This window comes from Pongo abelii, chromosome 13 (genome assembly GCF_028885655.2).
Source record: "Pongo abelii isolate AG06213 chromosome 13, NHGRI_mPonAbe1-v2.0_pri, whole genome shotgun sequence".
Classification (NCBI taxonomy): Eukaryota; Metazoa; Chordata; class Mammalia; order Primates; family Hominidae; genus Pongo; species Pongo abelii.
The window spans coordinates 39,405,889-39,428,763 of record NC_071998.2 but is presented as its reverse complement, the minus strand read 5'-3'; the positions used below and the strand labels follow the sequence as shown (position 1 = coordinate 39,428,763).

Here is a 22,875-nt window from a genome sequence, read left to right as displayed (position 1 = left end):
TTTGGGGAAGTGAGGATGTAAAGCCTCTACTTTGATGAGCTTAACCTTGGGACAGAATTAGCTGTGTAGGCAGCTATTTTATAAGACATACAAAGAGAGGTCACCAGCATTGGCCATGGATGTTAGATTTTGTTTTACACCCACAACATTTTAGTATTTCCCTTGAGTGGAAAGAAAACCTTTTTTGAAGCATAATACCCGTAAGGAAAGTACACACAAATCCTATGTGTACACTAGGTCACTTTTCATAAAATGGACCCAGATCCAGCCCCTAGATCTAGCAAACGCCCCAGAAGCCCACCCCACTCTACTCCTCTTCTAGTTTTTACCCACCAAGGGTAACCAATGTTCTGGCTTCTAACACAGTGGATTAGTTTTGGCTTTTGAGCTTATATAAATCACACATTAGCAATTTTTGTGTTTCTGGCTTTGTTCATTCAATTTTATGTTCGTGAGATTCATTTATGTTGTTGCTTATTGTTGCAGTTTATTCTCATTGCTGTATATAATCTTGTGTGAATATATCATAATTTTTTATTCATTCATGTGTTGATGAACATTTGGGTTTTTCCAAGTTTGGGCTATTATGAACAGTGCTGCCATAGGTATTCTTGCATATGTCTTTTGATGAACATATGCAAATTGGGGAGAGGTATATACTTGTATTTGGTTGTCTGTTGCTGCATAACAAATTTCCCTCCACACCTAGTAGCTAACAATGACAATAAACATTGATCACCTCTCACAGTTCGTTTGAGTGAGGAATTTGGAGGCAGCTTGGACAGGCAGTTCTGGCTTGAGGTCTTTCCTGAGGTTGCAGTTATCTAAAGGCAAGCTTGGGGCTGGAGGGTCTGCATTCAAGGTAGCTCACTCACATGGCTGGCAAGTTGATGCTGATTATTGGTGGGGAGGCTGCAGTTTCACACATGAACTTTCCTTAAGACTGTCTGGGTATTCTCATGACATCGTGGCTGGCTTCCCCACCACCGTGAGTGGGCAAAGAGAGAGCATCAAATTGGAAGCATTATCCTCTTTGGACCTAGCCTTGGAAGTCACATAGCATCACTTCTGCCTCATTCTATTCATTAGAAGTGAGCCACTAAGTCTAGCCCATACTCAAGACTTCACCTTTGGAAGGAAGGCATGGCAAAGAATGTATGGATGTATCTTAAAACCAATAACACCACAATGTTTTAAAGCTTATAATTAACTCAAGCTAAGGGTTTAAAAATAAGATAAGTTTATAGAAATTTACACAAGGATCTAAAAGAAATAAATTCAACCCAGCTTCTCTTCTTCTATTCATTTAAAACTTTGCAAATGTCCATAGAGTTTTCAAGGTATTTTTTGGAAACAGCATGGTACAATAGAAAGTGCAGAGGCTCTAGAGCCAGAAACAACCAAGTCTGAAGCCTGGATTCACTACTTACTAATTATGGGTACTTGGACAAGTCAGCCTCTTGGATTTCCAGGTTCCCTCAACTGTAAAATGAGAGTAATCAATAGAGCTTATCTCATATATTCCTGGAGGCAATTAAATGAGATAATGTGTTAAGATGCCCTCTATGATGGTAGGTCTCATCGATTTGCTCATTTAACCAATAACATTAACTATCTAAAAGGTGTTCTGATGGACCCTGTGAGTGATACAAAACTGACTCAGATGCAGGCCCTACATCAGGAGGTATACACTCTAGTAGTGCCCTTGACACGTAGAATAACTGTAATACAACTGAGAAAATGGTCAATGTCTGGAGCAAGTATGGATACAGTGTTTTAAATATGGGTATATTTGGATATATAGAAATGAAAGACATTTTGAAGGGCAAGGAAAGGGCAAAAGATATTCCAAAGTAGAAATACAACTTGCATAAAGACACAACTAGAAAACCATGGGGCATAAATAGAGAATAACAGACAGATTATTACAGATATGGCTAAGCTTAGTGTAGATGAAAGGAGGTAGTGGAAACAGGTTGGAAAGTTAGTTACATGTCAGAGCAGTAGGAAGAGATTGAGCGCATACACTTAGTATTACAGTCTGATGAAAAACATTAAGGCCAAAAAATTTTCAACCAACTTTCAGGACAAAAGCTAGGTGGGACTAGCTACTAAAGGATCTACTTACCATGTTTTCTTGGCCAATTCCTGTTTGTAAAATCTTTGTGCCTCAGATTGTAAACAGAACTTTCTAAAACTGATCTTTAGAGGATGCTTCTGACTTACAGCCTGAGCGACTGAGCTTTGTCCTTATCATTCCCAGTTTGTAGGCTGCATCAGCAGGGAAATGCAGTGGGATTGTTTTCATAGGCCCTTAGCTCACTATAAATGTACTTCTCAAGACTTGGCCCTTTGGAAATGGCCAGTTCGTGCACTCAACTCATCTGCGTATTTGAGTGCTACATCCAGATAATGAGCCACTCTCTTCACTTTACTTCCCCCCAAGACGACTGATCAATGGAGCAGCCTTCATTTCTGTTACATTATCCAGTCCCAGGCAGTGATGATATTTAAACATAAGACAGACATGTTTCTATGCAGCAATGGAACTTTGAAGGAAGCTGGAGCCAATGACCTTTCACTTTGAAGCCAAAGAATTACAAGCATAAAATTTTCAGTCTTGCTAAGAATTGGGGCTGGAGAAATTAGCAGAAAGTCCTCTTTAAGCCCCACAATTCAGTATGTGGTGCCCAAAGCCTTTATGTACTCAATCTATGTCTCATTTAGCACTCCCCTCTTATTTTGATGAAGTTTATATGTCCCATCAGAATAAACACGGTTGTAACCATTATTGGTGATTTTGTGGGTAAAAATTGGATATTCTATTTTATCTCCCTCTTTGCTTTAATGTAAATGAATTCTAGAGCATTAAGGGAGAGGATAGATTCTAGGCTTAGGATAGAGCTGCCAGCCAATCTTGGGCTGGCACTTCCCACTTTCCCAGTTAGGGGTTTTAACTCCATTTGAGTTCATGGGAAACGTTCTCTGCACAGGTACTAAGGGTGTGTCCTCTTCCTCTCTGATTTCTTCTCAGGTGGGAAATTGGCAAGTGGAGTCCATGTAGTCTCACATGTGGGGTCGGCCTACAGACCAGAGATGTCTTCTGCACCCACCTGCTTTCCAGAGAGATGAATGAAACAGTCATCCTGGCTGATAAGCTGTGTCACCAGCCCAAGCCCAGCACAGTGCAAGCTTGTAACCGCTTCAATTGCCCCCCAGCCTGGTACCCTGCACAGTGGCAGCCGGTGAGTTCTGAAGTTACTCAATATTGGACCTTTTGTTTGCAACAGTGACTCAAAAAAGGGATGCTCTCTCAGAGTGGTGTTGTCCAGGGATGTTAAAGGGATGTTCAAGATCTGCTCATTTCTCCCTTCTTAGTACTCCCCTGACCTGATTTGAATCCAGATCTTTTAATTACAAATATCATGCTTTTTCTACTGTATCACACCCCAGTGACTTCCAAAAGCAATGCAGATGACCCATCTGTTAACCTGAGCATATTTATGACAAAGCTATCACCAAGCTAAGGAAAATTTTTTAAAATCAAGACAATGTGGTGGGCTTTCCATAAAGCTAAATTTGTTCTTAATTTATACCCTTTCTAGTTTTTTTGCTGTTTAAAATTCTAAGAAATAAGGGTAGTAGGCAATGATTTTTTTTAACATCATTACTTAGCAATATAAGAAGTTAGAAATGCTGAGCCAATTCCAAGTATTTTTATTTTCCTGGTCCTGTGAATTCCAAAAGTCTGGGAACCATTGTTTCAAAACGGGGGTTGACAAACTGCAGCCCTCAAGCTAAATCTAGCCTGTAGCCTTTCTTGTGTGTGTAAATAAAGTTTTATTGGAACACACCCATTACTTTACGTACTGTCTATGGCTGCTTTTGCACTACAAGGCAGAATTGCGTGGTTGTGATAGAGAACATAAGGCTCATAAAATCCAAAATATGTGCTATCCCTTTACAAACAAAATTTCTGATCCTGCACCAGGCATATATAATAATAACACAACTATTTTATCATAATTTCCTATCTAAAAATAATATGCATTTATCAAACGTTAATCTTTTTGCATGCCTTTTAAAAACACAGGATTTTAGGTTGATTGCATAAAATCTTATTTTGCAGTTTGCTCCCTATTAGGACATAAGACACTGCTTCAAAGGGACAACAAAGGTCACAAAAAGTAAGCATGAAAGGTGGAGGAGACATACATCTCTGTTTCACTGAGACAGTTTTTTCATTCTCAAAATTGTCCCAATTTAGGTGATATAGTCATCAGTGGAGAAGGAGAGAGGATGACAGCTCACATGCCATTGCCTTGTGCAGAAGGGTCTCCCATTTCCAGGCAGCCACGTGTCCTCCTCTGTGCTTTCTCCTAATCATTTGGCAGAGCCCCTTCCTTCTCCTTGCTCCTTGCCCATCGTGGAGCTGTGGTTTAGTAAAACACTCAAAGAATCAAATACTGATGAATAAGCAAAACACTAAAGTATGAAGCCTCTGGCAACAGACATTAAATATATATTTTCTTTTAGAGCTTAAATGTATATGGCTAAGTTCATTAATTCCATGATACTATGGATGGTTTGTGGAAGAAGATGTCATATATTTTGAACACCAATGTACCAGCACTTAAGAAATATATATTATTGCTCACCAAGCTGAAGTAAATCCTCACAACAATTCAGTTAAAATAAGGTTTTATTAGCCTTATTTTAGGTTTGAGGAAACTGAGGCAAACACAGCTAGCAAATTTAGGGTTGGTTATCAACTCAGTCTTATGTGACCCTTTCCACTATACCAAACCCATTGTGTATGGCTAAAAAGGCCTTTCAGGGGTTAAACATGAGCACTTCTGTTTTACAGATGATGTAACTGTGGCCTAGATGTAGGCTTCCTTAAGATCATAAAGCCTGGACCAGAACCCAGGTCACCTGATTGCTAGTGCATTTATACTAAGTTACCTCTAACTGGAGTGAATCTATGACCTTAAACGGCACCACTAACCCATGCCAATCCTAATAAAAGGTGAGGAACCATCTCAAATCAACCTCCACTGTTGAAATTGTTAAGTCCCCATATTATTAGTAGCTTGCTGCTATTAGGTACATAAGTTATGGATAAAATGTTTACTGAATGATGAAATGAATGAATAGATGAAAAATACTCCTTATAGGCCCTGAAAATGCTGACTTTACATCTTCCTGATATGTTTTTTATGGTTATAGGTCTTAATATTGTTCTAGTCTTGAAATGCAGTGAAACATCAATGTCTTTTTGATAGCCACACATGCTGCTGAATAATGACATTGACTCATGATGCTTTTTCAGTTTTTAGGACACAGCCACATATATGACCTTTTTTTGGTCAATTGCCACCACCACCACCTGTACGCCCAGCATCCCTATTTGAAACAGTGGACTTCCAAAGAATCACTTATTCTTAAATTTTCATCTACTTTGGGCCTGTGAAGATATGAATTTACTTTGAAAGCTTTTCTATTTCCTTCTTTTAGGGAGAAGCATTTGAAGATGAGTCAGGTTTAAGTTCATTTTTCAGGTTGGGAAACTTAATAGTAAACAACTGTTTGAAGTTCATCCAATGGATCAGTGACTACAGTTTAATAGGACCTTTAAAAAGTCTCTTCTTTCATACCTGAGACACAATAATTGTGAAAAATAGTCAAACATAACAAGAAATAAAGAACATAGAAGGTCAGCAGTGTTTCTACCCTCCAGAGACAGCCCTGTTAATGGTTTGATGCGTAGGGTCTGTTTGTCCAGCATGGTGAAACCCAGTCTCTACTGAAAAAAATATATATATACACAAAAATTAGCCTGGTGTGGTGGCAGGCACCTGTAATCCCAGCTACTGTGGAGGCTGAGGGAGGAGAATCACTCATACTCAGGAGGCAGAGGTTGCAGTGAGCCGAGATTGCACCACTACACTCCAGCCTGGGTGACAGAGCAAGACTCTGTCTCGACAAAAAAAAAAAAAAAAAAGAATCTTTGATAACTTTTAGGAATCTCTAAACCTGGAGTAAACAATAAACTATTTGTCTTACATTATTTACTGGAATCCAACTTCTTTGGCTAAGTTTTGTTGGGAAAAATTAGCTATTGCTGACTGCTTGGGAGAAGAAACCATTGTTTATGTTGTATGTTGTATGGTGCAATAAGTCCAGAGTAACTTCAGGGATCCCTAGGCTAGTTGGCTGTGGTTTTAGAACTCAGCTTAGTTAGGACACCAGCTGTTGAAAATCCATTGCCTGGTTAGCCCTGATTCCTCAGCAGTTCTTACTGGGAAAAGGGAACTTGGTGTACACTCACCTGGTCTTTTTCATTTAGCAAGGATCTGCCAGAGGATACTGCTGAGGTCTCCAATCCTTCAACACCCAACCTACAGCCTCTTTCTTACAAAAGAAAAGGAGATGGGGGAATCACATGTTTCATTTAAAGGAATACAGATAACAACCTGATAGACATTGCCTGTTTGAGGGGAGAGACTCTCTCTCCTCTCTGTGTGAACACAGTGTTACCACTGACCTCATGTGTATGTTTCTCTTTCTGGGGGGAAAAAAACATAAATTATGTAAATTGTCTTCTGCCAGATAGGAATGCAACCTTCTTTGTTCTTTGTAGAGTATTTGTCTGACAAATGGCAAATAGCCAATATTTACACATTCTGCAGGTCCGGAGAGGGCCTAGCATGGAGTTCAGGTATTGATGTTAAGATCTTGTTTTAGAAACAATTAAGCAGAAATGAAACAGAAATCTAATTCTAGCTTTGGTTGTTAGGGGACCATCTTTATTTCAGTTCTGCCTCTTAATACTCTGCCCTTTGCTTTTCATCTCTGGTCTGTGGGAAGGATTCATTTCATATTTATCCTTACCAATTTATTTATTTATTTCTTTGAATACAGTATTTTATTCTGATCAACATAAAAATTATTTTAGGAGTCACAGAATTCATTGTTGCTACAATTTACTCTTTTAAAAATATCCTTACCAATTTATTAATAGCTTTAATATCTTGTTAGTTTATATTTAGACAGCTTTTGAACACTTGTTTTATGTGCATGTAGTCCTCTGCATCTTCTGCAATTTATTAAATTCACTCATCATCATCATCCCCCTCCTCCTCCTCCTCCTCTTTGGTGTTGGTTATAAGTGACTTATTGCACACCTCATGAGGGATCATATCACACGGGCGAGTTACAACACTGTGATTGAGAATCACTGTTACCTATACCACAATTTAGTCTGAAACACTTTCATCATGATGGTCTACTGCTAGGATTTTTCTCAGTGACTCTAAAGCCAGTACATGTCTTGTTCAGGCCTTCATCCCTCTGCGCATCTGTCCCTGCCCTGTCTCCAGGCATGGCTCTCCCATCCCTGCTTGTATATTCCCCTGCCCACCTACCATTTCCCACTCCCCTGTGCTGTTCAAGGCCCAGCAGACAGCCTCCGTCTTCTGCAGTGACTCTTCTATTATCCTTCTACACTGAAGCCACATGGTGTTCAGGGGCAGACAGCTCACTTAACAACCATGTTACCCACTCAGGTACTTTCTCATGACTTCTGAGTTAGACCACAAGGTCAATGAAGGCAGAGACCAAGTCTCAGTGAGACCCCATAACTCCCAGGACACATCTGCAAAGCGTTGACTTTGGTGATAGAAAGGTACATGCCCATTCTGCTGGTGTCATTTATTGAATACTTGCTACATTTCAGGAGCTGCCGCTTTTGATAATAAGAGCATCACTTTCCCTTTGTTCAGCACAGCTCTAGACACTTTACATATTTAACTTACTTCATCCTCACTATCCTATGTGATAGTTACTAATATTATCCCCATTTTGCATGTGAGGAACCTGAAGTATTGTGAGCTTAATAGGAATTTGAACATTCTCTTTTATAACTCATTTGCTGCACTTGGCCTTTCTTGAGCCTCACAGCAACCTAGTGAGGAAACCAAGTCACAAGGCTGGTAAATGTGAAAGGGGCCCTGTGTGCTTCAAACTCATTTTCTTTTCCACTATGCAGTATGGCTTTCCCAAGACTTCTTTGCTATCTGCTCTTAACTGTTAAACTGTGAAGAAATCTAGTAATAGTCCTAAAATCAGCAGTTTACAAAACACTCAGTATCTGTTGCCTCTATCCAGGACAGTTCTTCTGTACATTGGCTTCCTATTGCTGCTGTAACAAATTACCACAAACTTGGTGTCTTAAAACAACACAAACTTACTCTCTCATAGTTCTGGAGATCAGAAGTCCCAACTCAGTCTCACCTAGCTAAATTCAGGGGATCAGCAGGCCTGTGTGCCCTCTGGAGATCAAGGGGAGGATCTCTGTCTTTTCTGGCTTCTACAGGCCACATGCTTCCTTGGCTCATGGCCCCTTCCTCCATCTTCCTCCCACTGCTAATTCTGTCCCTTCCTCCTCTCTCTCTGACTCAGACCCTCCTGCCTCCCTCTTCTAAGGACCACTGTGACTACCTCAAGCCTACCTGGATAATCCAGGATCATTTCCCCCTCTCAGAAGCCCTCATCACATCAGTAAAGACCCTTTTATTGCACAGGGTAACGTGTTCACAAGCACCAGGGATTGAGATGAAGATATCTTCGGGGGCCATTGTTCAGCCCATCACCACCTGCTATGTTGTGAGCGAAGCACTTAGTCCCCACTAGCACAAGCTCCTTGAGACTGGGAACCTGTCTTCCACTACCCTTTTGCCTCTCCATATCTAATATATCAATGTATATATCATATGCATCAATATTCTTTCATTTGTTTTTGTTCTAAAAATTAAATTGAAACAAGGAATTAAAGAAAAAAGGTGCTGAAGGGTTAAACTGAAAAGAATTGGTCTACTTCAAAACACAATTTATATTTCTCTATATTGCATATGTTTTATGTTCAAGATTGCATCCACCCAACTGTACATACATGTTGCACACATCTGTGCAGAGACAGAAACAATTGCCACAATCTCTGGATCCCTGCCTTGCTTAAAACTGTGATTGTGTTGCCATTTCCCTCTAAACCTTTCTTAATCAGGGTCACAATTCGAAATGCCTGCAGTTCAGCTGTGTAAAAAAAGCATAAGGAAGAGGAGTCCCTGCTAGTGATACAAAGAAAAAGAGAATTCTAATGATAACTATAAATGCCTGAGAATTAAAGTTTTCATTTTCTAGATTTAAATATACATACATACCTTCAAGCAAAGACAAGAATACCTTTGGTTTGGATTAGAGAACTGAATTCTGGCAGAGTCACATAGTAATCAGTTTTGTTATATTCCAGTGACTAAAATATAAATCCACGTAAGTTAGAGGCTATATTTATTTAAAATTTTCTGTCCCAGGGAGGAAAAAACTCTTAGGATGTTTATCTCATTTTCAGTAGTGTATTTCATAAGGAAATGGACACTTGATCCTATCTTTAGAGGCAGCAATAAACATAGCAAAACAAATTGAAAGTCCAGCTTCACATGTGGTTGTTTTTGTTTTTATTTATTAGCAGGAAGTTCTTTGGCATAATTGCTCTGATTTTGATGGATGTGCAGCCACTTGCTTCACACCATAACAAGAATGTAAAACCGTGAAGGTACAGTTTACACCCGCTGTACTTCCAGAGTCAAGAAAGCTTAATTGAGACTAGATGAACAAGGGAATTCTAATCCCCAAAATGGCTGAAGTAAGACTTCTGTTCTCATTTTAATAATTATGTTTAGTAAGTGAGATTCCAGTTCTCATTTTTCTTTGTTTCTCTAGGCCCTAATTCAGTTTGGCTCAGCTATGACCTCGACTGTGCGCATAGCACCGTGTCTAACTGCCTTTGGGCTCCCTCAGTCTCACATGTTGCTAAGTTACCTCAAACTCCAAAGGTCTAACACCAAGCTTGATACATACCTGCCTGCCACCCCTTCCCCCATTAACCTGGTCTTTTGTCATCGATCATTATCGTGTAGGTGACACCACCAACTGTCCTGCTTTCTACCTGGAAACTTGAGCCATTATCAGCCTCACACATCCTTCATGCTTAGTCAACATCTATACCCTATTTTATTCTATCTTTTATATCTCCCCCACCACTCCCTTCCTTTCTAATCCCTCTCCTTACAATCACCTCATCAAACCCTTACAGTCTTTTACTTGATCTCCTTGTCTCATCTTGCCTAACTCTCATCCAGTGTTTCCCAACTTGGTATTGACGATTCTTTACGACAGGTTCTCTCTTCGAGCCTTTAAAATATAAATATTCACTGAGAACCCCTGCATAGGGTTATGATATGCAGTGTTACATAGACTTATTTGACCAGGAAGCCCTTTTTCCATGGCATACCTATTAATACCTCACAAAGCAGTATTGTTTGGAACTTACTGGCCTATGCTGCCTGAGTCATTTTCTACAAATTGGATCATGTTACCCCCTACTTTGAAACCCCTATTGATACCTCATGGTTTTAAGATTATGTTCAAAGGCACTTCACCATGTGCCCCTAATCTAATGTCTAAGAATAATTTTCCACCTACTCTTCTTCACGGACCCAAATGGTGCACCATCTAAGGACTGCTCTGAGTCATCAGAACATGCGATGTCCCTTTGCACCTTGAGTGCGTACACACAATCTGACTATGCCAGCATCCTCATCTCCCTGGAAACTGCTCATGTGTCATCGCTCTCTAGAGCTTCCCTAATTTTCCCAGAGAGATTTAATTGCACTCTTTGTTGTATTCCCTTTTTGTAAAACTGATCACATTGTATAGTAAGTTTTTCTCCCTCACTGGACTGCAAATACCTGAGGCTTAGTAACCATTTTTTATAAATCCCCAGCATCCAATACAGTGCCTAGCACTCAGTGGGTACTCAATAAATGTTTGGTGAAAGAATGAATGAGTGAATGAAGAAACAAATGAAGTGAGTTGGAAGTTGTAAGCAGAGTGCAGAGTCCATTATGTTAAATGAAAAGTTGACATTACGAACAAAACATAAACATCACTTTGTGTTGGGTTCAATAATGTCAGTAAAAGTATCAAGGAAATCAACTCAGCTCTCAGTAAATTAAACTACCAAGAAGAAACCAGAAATTTCAATACAGGCAGAATTTATTAATGTGCTTATCATGGGAAAATCTTTAAAAGTACAGGACACTTGGGCCATTGTATTTTTTCTGTAGAGACATAATTGTTTTCCTTATTGTGTATTTTTTACTTTTCTTATAAAACGAACCCATGACCTCATATCATGAAACATGTATGGCAGCTGGTATAAGCAATATAAATACTATTTTTGTTATTTATTTTGCTTATTGCATATATTTAAAAATAATACCCCTTACTGGAGATTTATGTCTTCGTACTAGAAGATTATTTTAAATGATGACTCATAAAGGCAAACTTTTTTATTTAATTTCATTAAATTTCTCTTGCCATTACTCCTTTGGAAACATTTTTTTCTTTGCATCCTGCCTCTTGCATAAGAACTGGCAGCCTCACCAGGTCATCTTAGCACATTCACAAAGTCATCACAGACTTTGGAGCCTTGACTCCTTTCAAATTTCATCTTCTACAATTTTTTAAAATTTCTAAAAATGCCTTTCATCAATGCAAACACACTGAAGAAAATTTGAGAACACAGACAAGACAAGCATTTAGGAGCAAAATCCCTGACATTTACTCAGCTAGATGGCTGCCTCCCATACCTGGAGCATCAGAGTCTCCAGCAGAGCCTACACCTTCACTGGCTGAAACCCACTGCTGCCTTACTGTGAAGCAGCTTCTGGCTAGCGATAAAACAGCCTGATAAAAGGTGGATGATCAGCCCATCAGCTGGATGCCTGTTTTACATCTTTTTAACATCTGGATTTGGAGCTCTTTTGCTCATCCAATCATCAATTCAACAAACATTTATGAAGTGCATGCTCTTTGCCAGATACTCTACTAGGCTCTGGGGAATATAAAGATGAATGAATTCCCTTTCCTCAAAAGACTCATAATCCTGTGTGCATGCAGGGAGGGAGAGGAAAATAGCAGGCACATAAACAATGAGCCCTTATAGAAGAGATAAGATACCCTTCTAGGTCAGGGTGGGTTGGAGGTGATTTGTTTGCCAAAATGCAGACGGGTTGGAGGAGGCTTTAATGAAGAAGTGGCCTTTAAAAAAAATACCTATTTTAAATTAATTCTTGTGGGTAATAGTATATGTATTTATGGGGTACATGAGATGTTTTGATACAGGCATGCAATGTGAAATAAGTACATCTTGAAGAATGGGGCATCCATCCCCTCAAACACTTATCCATTGAGTTACAAACAACCCAATTACACTCTTTTTAAGTTTTTTTTTTAATCTACAGTTATTATTGACTGTAGTCACCCTCTTGTGCTATCAAATAGTAGGTCTTATTCTATTATATATTTTCGTACCCATTAACCATCCCACCCTCCCCCTCAGCCCCTCACTACCCTTCCCAGTCTCTGGTAACCATCCTTCTTCCATTCTCTATGTCCATGAGTTCAATTGTTTTGATTTTTAGGTCCTGCAAATAAGTGAGAACATGTGATGTTTGTCTTTCTGTGCCTGGCTTATTTCAGTTAACATAATAATCTCCAGTTCCATCCATGTTGTTGCACATGACTGGATCTCATTCTTTTTATGTCTGAATAGTACTCCATTGTGTATATGTACCACATTTTCTTTATCAGTTAATCTGTTGATAGACACTTAGGTTGCTTCCAAATCTTAGCTGTTGTAAAAAATATATATACTGCAACAAACACAGTAGAGCAGATACCTCCCTGATACGCTGATTTCCTTTCTTTTTGGTGTATACCCAGCAGTGTGATTGCTAGATCATATGGTAGCTCAATTTTTACTTTTTTAAGGAAACTCCAAGCTGTTCTCCATAGTGGTTGTACTAATTTACATTCCCACCAACAGTGTATAAGGGTTCCCTTTGGTCCACATCCTCTCCAGCATTTATTATTGCCCGTCTTTTTGGTAAAAGCCATTTTAACTGGGATGAGGTGATATCTTATTGTAGTTTTGATTTACATTTCTTTGATGATTGGTGATGCTGAGCACCTTTTCATATACCTGTTTGCCATTGTGTCTTCTTTTGAGAGATGTCTAGTCAGATCTTTTGCCCATCTTTTGATTATTAGATTTTTTTTCCTACAGAGTTGTTTGAGCTCCTTATATATTCTGGTTATTACTCCCTTGTCAGGGTAGTTTGCAAATATTTACTCCCATTCTGTGGGATGTCGCTTCACTTTGTTGATTGTTTCCTTTGCTGTGCAGAAGCTTTTTAACTCGAGATTCCATTTGTTCATATTTGCCTGTGCTCGAGGGGTATTGCTCAAGAAATTTTTGTCCAGACCAATGTCCTGGAGATTTCCCCCAATGTTTTCTTGTAGTAGCTTCTTTGTTTGAGGTCTTAGATTTAAGTCTTTAATTCATTTTATTTAATTTTTTTATATGGCAAGAGATAGGGGTCTATTTTCATTCCTCTGCATAGAGATATCCAGTTTTCCAAGCACCATTCATTGAAGAAACTGTCTTTTCCCCAGTTTATGTTCTTGGAACCTTTGTTGAAAATGAGTTCACTGTAGCTCTATAGTTTTGTTTCTGGGTTCTCTATTCTATTCCATTGGTCTATATGTCTGTTTTTATGCCAGTACTATGCTATAGCTGATACTATTGCTCTGTAGTATAATTTGAAGTCAGATAATGTGATTCCTCCAGTTTTGTTTTTTTTGCTTAGGATAGCTTTGGTTATTCTGGGTCTTTTGTGGTTCCATATGAATTTTAAGATTGTTTTTCTATTTCCATGAAGAATGTTTTTGATATTTTGACAGGGATTGCACTGAATCTGTAGATTGCTTTGGGTACTAAGGGTATTTTACCATATTGATCCTTACAATCCATGAACATGGAATATTTTTCCATTTTTTGATGTCCTCTTCAATTTATTTCATCAGTGTCTTACACTTTTCATTATAGGGATATTTCACTGCTTTGGTTAATTCCTAGTATTTAAATTTTGTGTGTAGTTATTATAGGTGGAATTACTTTTTAAATTTCTTTTTCACATTGTTCACTGTTGAACATAGAGAAATACTGATTTTGGTATGTTGATTTTGTACCCTACAAATTTACTGAATTTAAATTTCTTTACCAGTTCTAGTAGTTTTCTTGTGGAGTCTTTAGATTTTTCCAAATATAAGGTCATATCATCTGCAGACAAGGATAATTTGACTTCTTCCTTTCCAATTTGAATGCCATTTATATCCTTCTCTTGTCTTATTGCTCTAGCCAGGACAAGAAGTAGCTTTTGAGCTGGACCTTCAAGCACATCTTGGAAGTCTCTGGACGAACAAAGAGCTGGCAGGCATTGCTCATGGACTGAATGACATGATCAAAGGCCAGAGCAGAGAAGGTGTCTGTGTGCCCAGGAAAGGGCAAATTGTCCACTGTAGCTAAAGCATGGGCACATGGCAGTATGTCAAGGAATGGGCTGGAAAGCTCCATGCAGATCAAAGTGAAGGGCATTGTCAGGAGTCTAGACTTTATCTTCTTACCATTGATAGTATCCTAAAAGCTTTATGTATACATCAAAATTGTAAATGACAATTTTTAAAAACTTTTCTTGCAGCTGTTTTATCATCATGTTGTTACAGACCTATATACCGTTGGAGGTCTGTGCCTTAAATCAAGTCCTGTCTGCAAACCGATAACTCGGTTGTGTTATTTTCAATGAGTAATCACTCTATAGTACAATTTTATTACATCTATATCCTTGAAATAGGACAAATTATGTTCATTATCTACTTCCTCAATTTGAAAGAGAGAGAAAATTAGCCTACATTTTTCTTTATTGCCAAATTCACTAAGAAACTCTAACTGAACAGCTTGAATCTGAGAACTGTTCTTATTTAACTACTTATTTATTTTGGAGCATTTATCAAATTGAACAGAAGCCTATGTGCTTCATAAAAATATTTAGAAAAAAGAAAACTTCAGCCACTACCCGTTGAGGAGATCCATACTCCTACAAATTCAGCATCACTAGTGAAGTATCTAAAATGTCAATCACTGGGTAACAGAAACTTTGGGAGCATGTTCTTTATGTCTGAAGGACTCAACAGGACCCATGAGGAATCTGAGTGTGAGTTATAATCAAAGGATTAAATGAAAAGTGGCTTGATGTCGTTTTGAGGCTTAGGAGATAATAGTTTTATGAACCAGCTATTATTTCTCTCAGAGAAAAAAAATACACTGCATTTTCAACAGTGTAAATATTTATGGATCATATCAAAACATCATATACTCCCAGAACTTATTGTAAAATGTCACTCCACTGTTCAGTTCATACCCTGACCACTTCCTTACTGGGAAACAAACAAGTCATTAATTTTAAAAGAAGGAAAAGGAGAGGGCATGTGTAAGAAAGAAAACGAGAGGTGGATTCATTCAATCTTAATGTTTATTATTAAAGATGTAGTGATATACTGCGGAAAAGTTTTAAATGAAATTCTCAAACACTTAATATGAGCAGCAACAGAAGCAAAATCTCTTCCTTCATAGAGCTAATGGTCTAAATGGGTGATAATTTCTGAAAATATGAGAGCTATTTTAAAAAATAAAATGAGGTAATGGTGATAGAGACTGCTTTGACTACTCTAGGTAGGAAGGTAGGGATGGCCTCTCCACACAGCTGAGAATGGAATTGAACCTGGATTATTCAAGAGACTCAGCCACATGAAGATCTAAGAGAAGAATGGTGCAGGTAGAGAGAATAGCAAATGCGAAGGCCCTGTGGGAGAAACAAGCTTGACATGTTTGAGGAACAAAACAACAAAAAACAAGTCTGGCTGGAGTATACAGGGAAAGGGGGGGGATCGTAAAAGATAAGATTACAGAGGTGTACAATGCTTCTCTTGCTCTGCTATACATTCACCTACCTAGAATCATGCTTGGTTCATGATTGGCATTTAATAAATTTATGTGGAATGAATTAATAAAGTTGGAAGGATTTAAGCTAGACAATGTCTAACTTCCACCAGGGCAGGAACCAGGGCAGGGTTAGAGGAGTGTAGATTGTATTCTCATTGCGAGGGAACGTCATTGGAGGGTTTTAAGCATGGAAATTGTGTGATCACATTTATGCTTTGAAAACATCACTCTTGCTATGGTGTGGAGAATAGAGTGTAGAGAAGACAATATGGGGTTTCCAACAGGAGGAAGGAACTCTTTTCAAATGATCACATTTGAGTGTATCATCCGTATCCTGCTAGAAACGCTATTTCTTAGTCCATTCCAGCTGCTAAAACATAATACCATAGACTGAGTAGCTTGTCAATGACAGAAATTTATTTCTCACAGTTCTGGAGGGTAGAAAGTCCAAGGTCAGGGTGCTGGCAGATTCAGTGTCTAGTGAGAACCCTCTTTCTGGTTCATAGATGGTGCTCTGTGGCTGTGTCCTCACATGATGGAAGGGGCAAGGCAGCTCTCTGGAACCTCTTTTACAAGCATACTTATCCCATTCTTGAGGGTTCCACCATCATAACCTAATCATCTCCCAAAAGTCCTCACCCCTAATACTATCACCTTGGGAGTTAGGATTTCAGCATGTGAATTTAGGGGAGTGGCAGGGAGGACACAGACATTCAGACCAAAGCACCAGTAAAAGGCAAGAGATGATGGATTATGGTATACTGATTTATTATTTATTTTAGAAGTATAGCTTATATGTTTTGTAAGTAAACCTGACCTTATTTGGCCATGAATTGGATGTCAGGGGAAGGGTGGTAAGAAAAAGGAAAAACTCAGGGGCCAAAGTTTTTGCCCTGGATGTGGCACAATTAAATGAATGGGGAAGACTGAGAGAGAAGTAGGTTTGGGATGAGGTTGGAAGGGCAGTATTAAGAGTTCCATTTTAGGCATGTTTAAATCAAGATGCCTATTTGCATTTAAGTGGACATGTTGAGTAGGCATAGGGGAGAGGTCAGAGCTTAAAATTAAAATTTTTGATTTATCAGCACAAACTTGTTTCTTTCCGACAATTGTGGTTTCAGAAAAATTACAATAAGTTCATGGAAGAATCTTAGTAATTCACAGAATGGAAAGTATTGTGGAGAATATAGTCCCCAAATTTGGCAAATCCTTAGGAGTCAGTAATCCACGTGGTTAGTTGGCTACTTATAAAAAGAAAGAATGAACAAGAAAAGTTTATAACTGATCTGATTATAGTATAACTTGGTTCAATGTAAGAATTTGACAGCATCTTGTAAGAGAAGGTTGAACCCAAAAACATGCAAAACACTGTAAAACTAAATTTAAAACCTTAGTTATCCATAGCAACAAGATTATTCTAGATAAATGGAATTCTTAGCCACTAATTTAAATTTCTCCCAAGTACCAACTTCAATTCAATGCCACAGACATTTATTTTTTTTATTTTTTTTTATTTTTTTTCCCTTTATTATTATTATTATACTTTAGACTCTATGGTACATGTGCGCAACGTGCAAGTAAGTTACATATGTATACATGTGCCATGCTGGTGCGCTGCACCCACCAACTCGTCATCTAGCATTAGGTATATCTCCCAATGCTATCCCTCCCCCCTCCCCCCACCCCACAACAGTCCCCAGAGTGTGATGTTCCCCTTCCTGTGTCCATGTGTTCTCATTGTTCAATTCCCACCTATGAGTGAGAACATGCGGTGTTTGGTTTTTTGTCCTTGCGATAGTTTACTGAGAATGATGATTTCCAATTTCATCCATGTCCCTACAAAGGACATGAACTCATCATTTTTTATGGCTGCATAGTATTCCATGGTGTATATGTGCCACATTTTCTTAATCCAGTCTATCATTGTTGGACATTTGGGTTGGTTCCAAGCCTTTGCTATTGTGAATAATGCTGCAATAAATATACGTGTGCATGTGTCTTTATAGCAGCATGATTTATAGTCCTTTGGGTATATACCCAGTAATGGGATGGCTGGGTCAAATGGAATTTCTAGTTCTAGATCCCTGAGGAATCGCCACACTGACTTCCACAAGGGTTGAACTAGTTTACAGTCCCACCAACAGTGTAAAAGTGTTCCTATTTCTCCACATCCTCTCCAGCACCTGTTGTTTCCTGACTTTTTAATGATTGCCATTCTAACTGGTGTGGGATGGTATCTCATTGTGGTTTTGATTTGCATTTCTCTGATGGCCAGTGATGGTGAGCATTTTTTAGAACATTCACAGGAGGCATTATTCTAGGCAGTGCGGGTACAAAATTAGTTAAAGAAGTGAAATCCTTTAATGTCATATTGAATTGCTACCAAATGAGAGCTAAAATTAAAATTTGCTTCTTCAATACAGAAGAGCCCACAGAGTCACTGAAATGAGCCACAAAGAAGACAAAGGCTTAGGCCAGTCACTTGAATCATTAGCTCTGAGACCATAGACTTTGTTCTTAATCAAGCCCAAAGGACACACTAGAAAAGCCCTTAGAAGGAGCTGGTAGGACTTGTAATGAGTAACAGGTGGTCTAGCTTCATGGCATCGTCTAAGAGCTATGTTTAAATGTTGCCTCTCAGAAATCAGAGTTTAGGGAGAACTCCTTAAATTTTCCAGGGTCACCAGAATACAGATGAACTACTTTAAATTCTACTCTCCAACCTGAATCATGGGCTGGCTCCTGCCAATCAGGGATGGTCGCAAGAGTGGAAGCTAAGAACTGAATGGCAAAGCCCAGTTGGGTGAAAGAGTAAGACCAGGCTCTTGGCAGGCTTGGTGCTGATCAGGCTGGGAGCCCTCCTCATGAAGCAACAGTCACGCTACCCTCCATTGGGTCTGCAAGCACACAGGAGTTGCTACAACCACGGAGGAGAGAAGCTGAGTTTGGACTTTTTCTCCAGCTGTGTCCAGAGCATGGTGTCCAGTAGGAGCTTAGTAAATGTTGCAATGAATGGCAATAAACCAATTCTAGCCCATGTGTGGCCTTCATTGGGTTGTTTACCTCTCTGAACCTCAGCTTTTTTTTTTTTTTTTTTTTTCTGTAAAGTGGAAATAAGACCTAGCTTGTAGGGTCATTTCACATTTTTTGTTAGCCTTCGATGTTTCAATGGGTAGGTAGTTGATCCCAGCAATAAGAAAATACATCCTTTTTCCTAGGGGACTCAATTATTTTTTTTAATTTGAAATGAAAAATAAAGGTTGCTCACCATTGATTTTAATCATTTAAAAGACTCTAAGACTAAAAGGCTTAACTAGACAAAGTTAATTGCTTTTCTAACATCATTATCCACTAGCTCTGTGACCTCAAGCCATTCACAACTGCAAACAAATGGCATGTTTGCTCCGGTGGGGTCCAAACAACCACTGGTCCTAACAGAGACCTCTCTGGGTCCCGGATTTTCCTTTCCATGTTTATTACCATTGGGTATGGTAAGAGAACATTCATTTGGAGAAGTGGTTCTAAGCCCTGGAGACACAATAGAATTATCTGGGGAAAAATTACTTGGAAGAAGATTATACTGATATCTTTCTTAAAAACAAAACAAAAACTGGTACCTGGGACCCACGTCCCAGAATTTCTGATTTGATGGGTCTGAAGTGAGGCCCAGGGATCGGTACTTTTTAAAAGCTCCCCAGGAGACCCTGAGGTGCATGCAGGGTTGAGACCACTGAGTAAGAAGGTGAAAGCTGGGCTGCAGCTATGTTCTGACTGTACCCAAGGACATTGGTATCACCATCATAACCTTGACTGCCGGCAAAAAACCCCCATAGCCATTGAGTACAACTTACTAAACAAAGACCAACGTGAGTTCTGAGAAGGGCACTCCTCCAGCAAAGCAGGTACTTCAGCACAAACTCTCACGCTTTTTAAAACCAGGCTTGATCTCTCAGCAAGCCCAAAGGCAGCAAGCTAATGACAAGAAACTATTCTGGAAGAAATCAGCAGGCTCCCTAAAATTTTACAATAAAATATCCCCACCACAGAGTAGTCATGGGTTGAACTCTTAGGTAGGGTTATGTCAGACTGAAAGCGATAGAAAACCCAAAATAACATTGGCTTTAAAAAGATAGAAGAGTCTTCCTCTCTCACATAAACACAGGCAGTCCAGAGCAGGTATGGTGATTTCACAGTCAGGAAGCCAGGCTTCTAACTTTTTGTTTATGACAGCCCAAGATGGAAGCTTACATTTCAGACATCACGTTCACATTCCAGCCAGCAGGGAGGAGAAAGAGAAGGGAAGAGATGCCACACCATCTTTCTGGGCACTTCCCTGAAAGCACACACAACCCTTCCATTTATATCCCATCGGCCAGCATTAAGTCAAATGGCTGTGTCTATCTTCAAGGGAGATTGACACATATAGTCTTTATGCCGAAATGTGGTATACCCAGTGAAAAGCTGGGGACTCCTTTGCTCTGAAAACGAAGTGACACATATTTGAAAATAGCCAACAGTCTGTGCTTCAGGGGGCCTCCCTCCCACTTCATGCCCCTGGAGCTTCAGGGGGCCTCCCTCCCACTTCATGCCCCTGGATCATAACTATTCAGTTACATGTAAACAATGTTTTATTGGGGTTCCTCTGAAAACCACTGACATGAGGCCATTTTTCTTGCATCCCAGATTTCAGTGGCTCTGGCTCCCACTGCCCTAAGAAATCATCAATCCTGCAAGAAGAGTATTCCAGGGGGGTTCTTAAGAAAACCAGACCCTAAATCTAATGCCCATTCAGTGTGATAGAGTGCTTTCACTTAGAGAAAGGGCTGTCTTTTCTGCAAATTAATTTCTCCAAATTTATACTGATGGCAGGAGCTCTCTCCTGTTCATTCTGGAAGCAGCATAGATTATTTTCCCTGGATCATAAATATGCTGAACACTCTATTATACTAACCTTTTAAACCAGTTGTCTTGGATGGGGCTGCAAATCATAGTTCAGGAGCAACTTTCTAAGATTTAAAGGCCCCAGAAATTCCTGGATGCTCTAGTTAAATACCTGGGATTAAGAGTGGAGAGGGTAGATCTTGCTACAAAATTCATCTCAAAGAGAAGAAACAAAATCCTTTGGGCCGATTCCTGGTTTTTCTTCTTCTTCTGGGTTTTTTTTTTTTTTTCTTCCTTTACTCTGCCAAATTAAGATAAGAATTAGCAGTCAGACTGCCTTCCCATATTGGGTCTACTTTTTCTTCCTTCCTTCTTTCTTTCCCCAGTGTTCCAGAACGTGTGGCGGGGGTGTTCAGAAACGTGAGGTTCTTTGCAAGCAGCGCATGGCTGATGGCAGCTTCCTGGAACTTCCTGAGACCTTCTGTTCAGCTTCAAAACCTGCCTCCCAGCAAGCATGCAAGAAAGATGACTGTCCCAGCGAGTGGCTTCTCTCAGACTGGACAGAGGTATGTATGTTCCTCAGAAGAGAATAAAAGAGACCCAAGTAGGAAAAGAAGGCACCCCAGACATACACATAGAAAAGGCAAGAAGAGAACAAAACAATCTTCCTAACATTATGGAATAGTATTTTTGTAACCATATATACCATAGTGTGTAACTAGCTTTTAACGAGGCTGCAGGGACCTGACTTACGCAGCCAGCCCTTACCCAACAATCGGAAGCTTGGAATTGTAAATGGGCTCCTCGTGGAACAAAACCAGACCTCATTGGTGCTGTTTTGGCCCAGGATTCTTTTCCACACACTGGGTTCTTCTCCTTCTATCTCCACACCACCCCCTCCTCCTGACCTCCCTGTACCTCTTACTCCCAGATGTTTCTAGTCTATTCAGGAAGGGCAAAGCCTCTCTAGCAAGTCTCTTCCAAGTTACTGGACAATAAAGGACATGATTTATTAGGAAAAGAAGGCCAAGGAAATCCTGCCTGTTTACTGTTAGTTTCCTGGCTCTAAAAAACTTCAACAGCTTCCTAGCAAGAGAAGTTGATTTCCCTTGTCCTGCACTTTGGGAAGTGATTGCTTCAGCATTCACCATTCCTGACTTTATCTGCTAAGTTAGAGACATACCTCTGACTAACCTATCTTTCTAAATAATGCCTCTTCTAATTCTAGTGTATACCAATTCATTTACACCTAGCTTCAAGTCCTTTGTTTTCAGCCACTGCCACTTCGAGTTGCCTTCGACTTCTCCAGCTCCATAGGCCTGTGTGTCTTCCATGGAGAAGTCCCCCCAAAATTGTTGCTTCACAAGAAGATTTAGCCAAGAACAGAATCACTAGACCTGAAGTGAAAATGTCTGTAAAGCCAGATTCAAGACCTTCCTTTTTCTAGCATATAAGCATTTGAATTTGCCTTCCTAACCCCAGTGCCTTTTTTTTTTTTTTTTTTTTTGTATAGTATACAACTCACAGGAGGGAGCTGCTGCTGCTTGAAATACCTCACAGAGATACTTGCTTACAGAGGGCAAAGCAGCCTGTGAAAATTAAGATCCAGCTCTTTCAACATAGGTTCTTAGAATTCTTGCCCATATCTTATCAACCCACATAGAATTCCATGAGATGGTGCCTGCTAAGTGCATTGCAATTAAGAGTTAACTTACATTACGACAGGTTTTATAATTTGGCAGTAAAATTGCTTCTTGTGGTATCTCGTGCCAAATGTCTCAGAACATTTGGGGAATTATTTTCTCATGCTTTCTAAATTTGATTTCAAGATATAAAGTGTGTAAAATGAGCATGTGTACATTTGTGTGTGTGTGTGCATGTGCATGTTAGTGACAATTTTTCCGTGGGAACGTTGATTTGGGGTATGGCATTTGAAGAACAGAGATGTATTTGCCAAGTGGCTGTAGATGAAAACATTGTCTCAGTGGAGTATTATAAAAGAAATTGCTCCCCTAAATCTATCAGGTGAT

General features: G+C 39.4%; 1 protein-coding gene across 9 annotated transcripts in view; it reads left to right on the top strand.

Moving 5' to 3' along the window:
* Positions 1–22,875, top strand: part of ADAMTSL1 (ADAMTS like 1) — a 1,026,435-nt gene that overhangs the window by 857,055 nt on the left and 146,505 nt on the right. For all 9 annotated transcript variants that reach the window (XM_054521046.2, XM_054521045.2, XM_063713990.1 and 6 more), the window contains 2 exons: positions 3,035–3,245; positions 21,232–21,411. In XM_054521046.2, the coding sequence (XP_054377021.2) occupies positions 3,035–3,245; positions 21,232–21,411 (391 nt within the window). The remainder of the gene's footprint in view (positions 1–3,034; positions 3,246–21,231; positions 21,412–22,875) is intronic.